At 45.9% G+C, this 9778-nt stretch overlaps 1 protein-coding gene across 1 annotated transcript; it reads right to left on the reverse strand.

Moving 5' to 3' along the window:
* Positions 1-2889: 2889 nt before the first annotated feature.
* On the reverse strand, positions 2890-7804 carry LOC115409161 (uncharacterized). Its single transcript, XM_030120173.1, has 6 exons — positions 7609-7804; positions 5455-5499; positions 5077-5328; positions 4745-4984; positions 4486-4680; positions 2890-3058 (listed from the first exon to the last, which is right to left on the reverse strand). The coding sequence occupies exons 1-6, from the start codon at positions 7637-7639 to the stop codon at positions 2976-2978; spliced, it is 846 nt and encodes a 281-aa protein (XP_029976033.1). The 5' UTR covers positions 7640-7804; the 3' UTR covers positions 2890-2975.
* Between the last annotated feature and the right edge of the window lie 1974 nt (positions 7805-9778).

Genomic DNA, 9778 nt, shown 5'->3' on the forward strand with positions numbered 1-9778 from the left:
GCCCCGGAAGTCGGGCACGCCGGTGAAAATAGAGCGAGAGTTGTTGATGGAGGAGGGGGAGGGGCAGAGGGAGGGGCAAAAGGAGGGGGAGGGGCAGGGGCAGACGGAGGGGAGGAGCTGATGTGTTGTTCTTCTTGCTTGTTTACATTCAAGAGTAATCAAAACAATGACTGTGAAATCCAGACACTGTCAAAAACTGTTGAATTTAATAAAGACACTTCATATGAGAACACCCCCCCCCCACACACACACACACACACACACACACACACACACACACACCAAGCACCCTGTATCACTGTTGCATGTCATCTTTGGATCATCTCACTCTGAAGCACTTCTAAAGTCACGCTCTGTGATGTCATCGCCACTCTCATCCAATCCCTGCTCACGGTGGACGCGCTCTGTGACATCATCACCGCTATAACCATAACAAACTTGAACAGATGATGTCATCCCATTAAACACAGTCAGTCTGTATAGATTAATGCAAATCAATGACAAAAATATAAAAAAAAGAAAGAAAAAGTCTGAAATAAGGTAGAGGAATAGTGGAAATCAGCTTTACTTTGGCCACACTTTTAGTGTCATCTGCCATTTTAACCTTTCTGCCTTTTCTTCATCACGTGAAAGATTGAGGGAATTTATTATTATTTGATAAGATCTTCTATTTTATTTCTTATGTGTCAGATTCACTCGTTCATGCTGCTTGGTTTACACCGTGCAGGTTACGGTGATTCCTTCACCAAGATGGCGGCGGCGTTTAGGAAATGATGATGTTGCTCGAGTTATTGCTCTGTATCTCTAGCTCTCACTCTGGTGTCATAGCTCTATAGCTCTGACTGAACTGACTGACACTGTGTCATCTCACGTCGTGCTGGGGTCAGGGGTCAGGGGTCAGAGGTCATGGAGAGGAGTGATATAATGAACAAGTATCTCAGTACTGATTTGAGGAAACTGGGATTAATGGTGTGAATATTGAGGGAACAGACCCAGCAGATTTCTTCATGCATCAATTTCCTGAAGAGCTGACAGAAGAAAGGCTGCAGCATTGATGGACTGAAGGCTGGAGTATGGAATGTATTGCAAATATGTGAAATCATGTTAAAGATAAAACATGTTTTGAAGTGTCTGCATTGTTGTTTTATTAGCTGATTTCTGAACAGTTCATCAGTTGTTTAAACTGCTTGAAAAATGTATGCTGAACTTTTTTTTTTTTTCATGACTAAAGAGCAATAAAGACACTGCTGTTTTCTGTTGGTCCTCCAGCTCTCAACCCATGAATGAGCTGCACGGAGGGGCAGAAGATGGAAATAACAGCCTTTAATTATCTGTGGAGTCAGCATATTTAGCCACAAACCAGCATCTTCAGTCCCTCCTCCCCAAAAACAATGAAAAACCTTTAAAAAAAAAAAAAAAAAAGTATATATATATTTATATATATATATATATATATATATATATATATATATATATATATATATATATATATATATATATGTATATATATATATGTGTATATATATATATATATATATATATATATATATATATATATATATATATATATTTCAACTTGTAGCACCGTCCCTGAACATCTCACGGCATTTTGTTTTATCTGACCGTCCCTGAACATCTCACGGCAGGTGATCAGCGGCACTGTTCCCAGGTGTGTCTGTGATCTACCTGTTGAGCCTGCGAAAAGTCGTTCACGATCGATTACTCATGTCTGCAGGGAGCTGCGCATGCGCGGCCCGGCCTGACCTTGTATTGCTGTATGTCTAGAACAGCTCTGGACTGATAGAACACTGAATGATTTGTGGAACGGTTCTGGACTGTATCCAGAACCCCAGGCTGGGTTCTAGTAACAGTGGATGTTCCAGCGGCGCCGTGTGGAGAAACTGGACTAGCTGTTCAGGTTGTTTTCCTTGTGGCTCCTGGTAGCTTTGCTGGTTCCACCCAGGCTCTAACCTCCCTGGTAGAACATGAAGATAACGCTGGAGTGCAGAGGAGCTGTAATACCAGGGGAATTCCAGCAGGGGGCGATGATGTTGCCTTGAAAAAGAGCCTGGGTCTCATTGGAACCCATTCTAAAGTGCTGATTTTCAGAGTGTGAACAAACACATAAAGCTTCTGGTTCCAGACCAGGTTCTGGTCTCTGTCTCTAGGTTCTTCTGGACCAGACTCTGATTTTCACAACAGTCTTCTGTTGATTTGATTTTAGGAATAAAAGTTCAGCATAAATCAGCCAATCACAGCTCCTCCTCTGTCCACGTGATGTGGTCATGCGACAGGCTGAACTACCGGTGTCAGAGGTTCCATACCGCTAACCGCTGCTGCACCACACTGCTCCACGACCTCAACATTCTGCGTTCAGGTTGGTTCTGTCGCTCCTCTCTTCCCCTCCCCTCTGGCTCTTCTGTTTCTCACTTTGAAAGTTCTTTACCTTGATATGTCGGCAACAAGTCAACCCGCCAGCAGTCGACCACCCAGTGCCGTGCGGCCCACGAGGCAGGATAGCTAAATGCTAGGGGCGCAAGCTAGCTGGGGAGGGGCAGGTTTTTTTGTTCGTTTTTTTTTTAAGTATTGACAGTGAGGGCAGGCCCGGCTCGAGGCATAGAGGGGTACAGGAAGGGCACATGTGAGCACATGGAAGAATGGTGCATTGAAATAGAGTGAGCTACACGAGGTGACAGCAGCACCGCCCCTCCCCCCGCTCTAACGCTGCATGCGAACACTAAACCGCATCACAACCCCACCAATTCAATGAAAACGCTCGTCTCGGGCTTGTCTGGGGTGCCGCATAACACCTCTGGTGTCACCTCACAGGAAGTTCGAGCAAGGCACCTACTCTGACAACAGGAAGTGATGACATACATATCTCTGCAGTCAAGTGAAAATCTGAAGGTTTTATTCATTCTGCATGACAACAACAGCTCCTCATCCTCAGAGAGGACGCTGACTGCTTATACTGGTTATGACATCATCACGCCGTCGTCCAATCCCTGCTCAGCCTGGGCACCGGAGGGCGTCGCCCTGGAGACGGCTTGTTTGGCTTCTGTGGTTAAAAAAAGAACATTTTGGTTGGTTAGTTAAGCCCGCCACACACTACAGGATTTTTTCAATCTTCCCCGATTCAGAGACCACACACTACACGACAGCAGAGGACAGATCGCCAGATCTGTCCTCTGCTGTCTTGTAGTGTGTGTGTCGCTCTGCAGCAGAACACACACTAGCAGATTCTTCAGCCGAGAATCTGCTCCTCTCTCCTCCAAATCTCGCGTCGTCCAGCGTGACTTTGTGCTGCTTCCCTTCATTGCTGTTTTTATGTTCATCTCCACTTTCAATAATAAGTAGAGAACTCATTCATTCCCTCAGTTCATTCATTCACATCGGTATCGCTCCTGAGTTTAGGAGCTTTGGCTTTTCTGTTTCACTGTTTTATATAGTGAATATATTTCACAGACATATATTCATCCAGCTCTGACAGCTGCGGGGGGATTTTTTTAATCAGCGGCACCTTGGTGAGACGGAGCTGTTCAGCCAATCAAGGAGCTTTAGTCCGAGGGCGTGGACAGCTCTACTCGGAGTTGATCGGCTCCTCTCAGAGCTCCACACACTACAGGATTTGCGATCGTAAATATTAAACATGTTCATTATCTGCGATCCCCCCTTCCGACGCCTCCCGAGAGGCTCCGACCGGAAAAAATCTCTTGGAACACATCGCACACCAGAGGAGGATCGGACCAAACTCATTTGCATACTCCCGACAATCGGACCCTGTTAGTTCATTTCATTACAATTCTACAATTCTACAACTTCATTCAGCAGACGCTTTTGTCCAAAGCAACGTACAACACAAGCAAGAATACAACATAAGAAAGAAAGAAACCTTTAGTTGGTTCATTGATTTGTTTGATGGTTTGTGTAATCGTGAGGTGGTCACTTACTTTGTTTACTGGCTGGTTGATTGACCGGTTAAGTTGGTCAGTTCTTGAATCGATTAGTTGGATATTTTGTCATTAAAAGTTAACTTGTGATTGGTTAGTGTGCCAGTTGTTGATTGGCTTGTTGATTGGTTGGTTGAATGGTTTGTTTGTTTGTTTGTTTGTCTGCTACTTAATTGATTAGTTGGTCATTTGGTTGGATGGTTGTTCGGTTAGTTGGTTAGTTAGTTAGTTAGTTAATGATGGGTGGATTTCTTGTCTTTGATAAGAAGGACCGAGGGACTGAAGACTTCTTCCTTTCATGCAGTACAGCGATTCGAGCTCTCTGTTCCACTGTCACTGCCTTTATTGGAAATTCTGCTCTGCAAGGAGTTTACATACATGATCATGAAATGTATACACTGAATCTAACATGTTACCTCATTCTTATATAATGCTTATATAATTCTGATACAACTTATACATAATTCTTACCTAACTCAGGTCACCGGTCATTGAAAGGTATGTCTCCACACATTTTAACCTTACAGTTAGTTACCTTTGGCTCTGCCTCGATACATCGACACCATGAGCAGAGTGGAGATGAAGTACGGACAGAAAACCAGCAGGTGGCGGAGAACACTGAACTCCACCTGGAGGGAGGTGGAGTTACTGGGCAGAGCTCCCTCAGTGGGTGGAGCTCCCTCAGTGGGCGGAGCTCCCTCAGTGGGCGGAGCTTCCTCGGTGGGTGGAGCTGCAGAGAGAGTCCCAGCAGGTGAGCATGAGGCTGAATCAGGAAGCAGAGTTCAGCTCCTCACCTGAGACAGAGATCCAGCTGGGTGGAGACTCTCCAACACCTCTGAAGCTACACCTGTAGAGGCCTTCAGCAGAGCGGGAAACATGGCGGAGGGTCATGTGACCTGTGGACTCGGTCCCGATGAAGACGTCATCTTTAAAGAAACTAGCTGAGAGGGTGGAGGGAGCGCTGGTTCTACAACCCAGAGTGACGTCCTGTCCCTCCATCACAGGGAGGACTGGACTCTGGAGGACCACTGTATCTGGACACAGAGAGCAGAGTCCAGCATCTGAGAGAGACAGAGAGACAGAGAGACAGAGAGACAGAGACAGAGACAGAGACAGACTCTCTTACCAGCTACAGTGATGTTGATGCTGCTTCCAGCTGCTCCCTCTCTGGACTCACACCAGTAAACTCCACTGTCCAGGGGGAACATGTCACTGATTCTACATGAGGAACCAGCAGGTTCTCCCCACCAGTCTTCACATGAACTCCTCTGTCTGCAGCTGGTCTTCCTCCAGACTGTCCATCCGTCCTCCTCACAGCTCAGAGACACTGAGTCTCCTTGAAGGAACTGAGATCTGCTGGGACTCACAGTCAGTCCTGCTGAGAACGAGAGGAACCGACGCTGAGGAACGAAGCAGCAGCAGGATGCAGGACAGACTGGACAGAACAGGGACTGAAAACACTGATCACTGAAGCAGGAAGCAGAGGAACGAGGCGTTCACTGACCTGGAGGAGACGGTCGAGTGGTGGAGATGAGAGTGAAGGTCAGACCTGCAGAGAGAGAGGAGCTGGTCTGAGGTTCTCAGGTGGAGGAGACAGGAGAACCTGTAGTTTAAGGTTTTAACTGGACAGACTGGGTGAGTCTCAGGAGTCTCGTTGGCCGGTTTGCTTTGCATCTCTTTAATCCACTTCCACTCCTCTGCAGAGGAGAACAACACTCGACCCAGTAAAGGAACACTTCCCTCATTTGATATAGTTTATTTCATTAGAACTCTGATTCTACCGAGTGACGAGGAACTGGGTTCCCCAACTGAAAGGACAAATTTACCAAATGAGATGAAAGAAATCAGAAAGGTACGATGGATGCCGGCCGTATATTCTAGAGCAGACATGGGCAAAGTACGGCCCGCGGGCCACATACGGCCCGTTAGGCTTTTCAATCCGGCCCGTCACACTTGTCCAAATTATAGTAAAAACCTCATTAATTTCCCATTTTTTTATGCTCCTTCCATGAAAGTGGACAACATAAATTGTGAATAAATGCACTCTGCATTTTTTCAAATCGACACCTCCATGAATGGAAAGGAGCAGCAAGAAGAAAAAAATCCTTATATTTGCCTGCCCCTACTTGAACACATTAAATTTGAAAATTAAAAAGAAAAAAAGTCTCATTTCACATACAAATCCCTTCACCAACAGCACTCTGAATATAACAGAACTCATAACTATTCATCATCATCGCCATTAATGTTCAGTTTAAATTTCAAGTCCATATTGACAATTTTTCTTTTGTTTGGTATGGTATGGTATGCATTTATTTGTCAGGGACAGTGCACAACCAAACATTAACCAAAAGAGGAGAGATGCTTGGTGCCAGGTTATAGCCAAATGCTAATTTCCACCAGTGAGTCCCTGGGCAGGTTGATGTTTAACAGAGAGACATTTAGAGTTAGATTACAATGACCAAAAGAAAAAAAGAAGAATAAATAAACTGTTAAATAAAAACATGTCTTTGAGCAGTGTTTCTGCACAGCCATATACCCGATCACTCCCTCATTCACTCTCTTTCAGATCACCAGTCTCTGTCACTCACAACACTACAGCGCTAATGTAGACACATTTGTTTTGTGAGCAGCCATTTGTTTGACAGACGTGCAAAAGTGGGAAATTCTGTGCAAGTCAAGATCTCTATTGGAAGTTTATTCCAATGTTTTATGGCCACATATGAGAAGGCTGTTCTGGCTGAAGCCGTATTATTGTTAGAGACACGACATTCTCCTCTAGAAGAGGAGCACGTCACTCTTTCTGATATTCCTGATGTTAAAGAGATGAAACTTCTCAGAGGTGGAGGCATACCATGAAGAACCTTAAACAGTAAACAGAGATTTGTAAAAATAATTACGTTTTCAAAACTTAAGATCTTGTATTTAGTAAGAATAGAGCAGTGGTGAAATCGTCGAGGTTTCTTATCGTGAATCTTGACCACTTGTTTATATGATTCAAGGAGTTCCAACACTGTTTTGCACGCCTGAGACCAGGATGTTATACAATACATAAAACGTGACATAATCATAGAATTTAGATACATGAATGAAGCCTCATTACTCAGCAACCCTCTAATGTACTTATAGTTTGAGAGAATAAATTTGAGGGAGTTGCAGAGTTTCTTTGTATGACTTTTAAATGTTGGTTTTGAGTCCAGAGTAATTCCTAAATATTTAAAATCTGGAGTTAGGTTTAGGGTTATCAGACTTGTTCTGTCCCAGTCGGAAAAGTTTTAGTTCCCTTCTCCAGTCAGCGCAGATATGTAACCAGAGGACCGGATCTCTGACGGAATGGCGGGCCGAGACGCTGGAGGACAGGCTGTTTGGAGCTAATTGAACTAGTAGAACTAACTGAGCTCACGGAACTAGCAGAGCTGAAAGAGCTAATAGAGCGAACGGAGCTAACGGAACTAGTGGACCTAACAGAGCTAACGGAGTTAAGAGAGCTAATGAAGCTTATAGAGTGAACGGAACTGACGGAGTTAACGGAGTTAACAGACCTAACATCTGCCCCTCCAGAGCTCACCACAACTCCTGAGTGTCTGATTGACTCAGAGTTTGAAATTTGCCGGAGTCAGGGCAACGGCGGGCCGTTCTCGCTCGAAGCGGTTCTTACAGAGCAGCTGCAGAACACGTCTTCCCTCCATCGTCCAGTCGGCCTGGTGGCTCCTCCTCCTCCTCCTCTTCCTCCTCCTCTCTGGATATCAGAGCTCCTCGTGGTCCTGGATGATCTGGATCAGAACCAGCTGCTCCTCTCGGGCTGGACTCCTCTCAGATCTGGAGGTTTTAGTCTCTGACGGTTTGACACTTTCTCTCAGCTTCACCTCTGAAATGTGATCGGAAAGAGAAACTAACACCTCAGAGCACACACCCACACACACACACAGACACACAAACACACACAACATAGACCAACTTAAAGGTATATTGGAGGATTCTCCGCCGATTTCATACAACATGGCCGATTTGCCATTTTTGGAGCACTGTGCATGCGCGGCTCGCTTCATGAGGACTGTGGGAGCGCGCACGTCAGCCACATGTCAGTTTGTTTACATCCGCACAGCTGGAGCATCGTCTTTCCGCATAGGATTAAAACGCATCTGTAACCATGTCGGACTTTTCATTGGTAAGTAATAACCCTTTGGGAATTACGTATTAGTGGAAGAACGTCACAGAGGCGGCGACTCGACATGATACGTCATCACGCTAAAGTGGTCCCACATTGACTGGCATCATGATTGCCTAATCACGAGTTGGAACCATACAATTCTGATTGGTTCTAAGGATCCTCCAGTATGTCTTTCAACAGCCCTGCATGAACTGATTCTGTATTTTAATTCTAAAATAAATAAGATCCACTGAAACCAGCTGATCTTCATTAATGGCTTGGAATTTAATTTACAAGCCAACTTCTCACCACAGCAGGACGATCTCTGGAGTAATGGAGATAAAGTCATTCACAATGAGTCTTTTCTCTGGATCAATGGAGATAAACTGTTTCACATTAAGAGTCTTATCTCTGGAGTCGCACAAAACCAAGATGAGGGATTAATCCAGGATATCTGGGTTATCCTGGATAAAATAATCTAGGATCCAGTTGCTCTCATAGGACAGACTAACGTGAGACATGTTTTAATGTACGTTACCATGGAGATTTATTGTGCGGAGCTAGTGACAGCTCTGGGATTGATTGCTGGAGTCTGGTTAAGGAATCATGTTGATCCTGAGTCCTGTGATCTCATCCTGGACCGGTCTTTAGTGCAGGTGCCTCTGACCGTGTTCCTGGAGACCCCCTATCCAGCATGTTTTAGTTCTCTCCCTGCTTCAGTACCCCTGCTGGCATCAACAGGCTCAGTACTGGGCTCTGCTCTGTGCTCCAGGAGGACACAATCATTAGATTGAGGTGTGCTGAAGCAGGGAGACCTAGAACGAGTTGGATAGAGGCTCTGCAGGAACAGGGTCAGAGACCCCTGCTTCAGTGGAACCAAGTAATGCTGAACCCTGTGCTTCTGGACTGGATGAGCCTGGATCAGTCGTTAATCCTGGATCAGTGAATCCTACTTTTGTGCAACAGGCTCCCGGACTGAATATGTTTATGTACCCTCTGACATTCACCATTTCTGGATGGGTTCTAATGGGTTCTAATGGGACACGGGCTCTTTTTTGAACCAACATCACTGCCCCCTGCTGGAATCTCCCCTAAATTACAGCTTTTCTGATCAGATTCTGATTCAGGAAGTTGAGACGAATCTCTACCTGAATAAACAGTCTCCTCTTTGTTTATGACTGACTGTGAACTGAAAGTGTTCTCCTCCCTCACTTCTTCCTCTCTCTCTCTCTCTCTCTCTCTCTCTCTCTCTCTTTCTCTCTCTCTCTCTCTCTCTCTCTCTCTCGTGCGCATGCGTGAGCGTTTGGTGAGTGGAGTGTGTTAGTGAGTGTCTGAGCGTTTCCTCTGAAAACTTTGGTTTTCGACCTCTTTTTTCTCGCGGATGGTTTTTCTTGTTCTTTGTTTCACTTGTCACAACTGTTGTAAAGCACTGGGGGTTTCACGGGGGGGGGGGGGGGGGGGGGGGGGGGGGGGGGGGGGGGGGGGGGGGATCACGGTGTGAGCGGGTGCGGCAGCAGCCGGTGTTTGGCTGGGTGCCATGGCCAGCGATGGTGAGGCTGGCGGGTTTGAGCGTCTCTCCCGGAGGCATGGAGTGAATGTCCCGGTCGGAGCGGACTTCTCCGTGGAGGAGTGCTCTGGCGGTAGGAGAGGTGGTTGGTTGTGAGGCGGTGAGAGCAGC

Source organism: Salarias fasciatus, chromosome 3 (genome assembly GCF_902148845.1).
Source record: "Salarias fasciatus chromosome 3, fSalaFa1.1, whole genome shotgun sequence".
In the NCBI taxonomy this organism is placed as follows: Eukaryota; Metazoa; Chordata; class Actinopteri; order Blenniiformes; family Blenniidae; genus Salarias; species Salarias fasciatus.

Excerpts from the sequence above, each read along its gene's own strand:
- LOC115409161 (XM_030120173.1), bottom strand. The coding sequence starts at position 7,639 with ATGGAGGGAAGACGTGTTCTGCAGCTGCTCT. Across the intron at positions 5,500-7,608 it reads ACGTGTTCTGCAGCTGCTCT|GTCTGACCTTCACTCTCATC; the intron begins GTAAGAACCGCT and ends CTCTCTCTGCAG. Across the intron at positions 5,329-5,454 it reads CACTCGACCGTCTCCTCCAG|CAGGACTGACTGTGAGTCCC; the intron begins GTCAGTGAACGC and ends TCTCGTTCTCAG.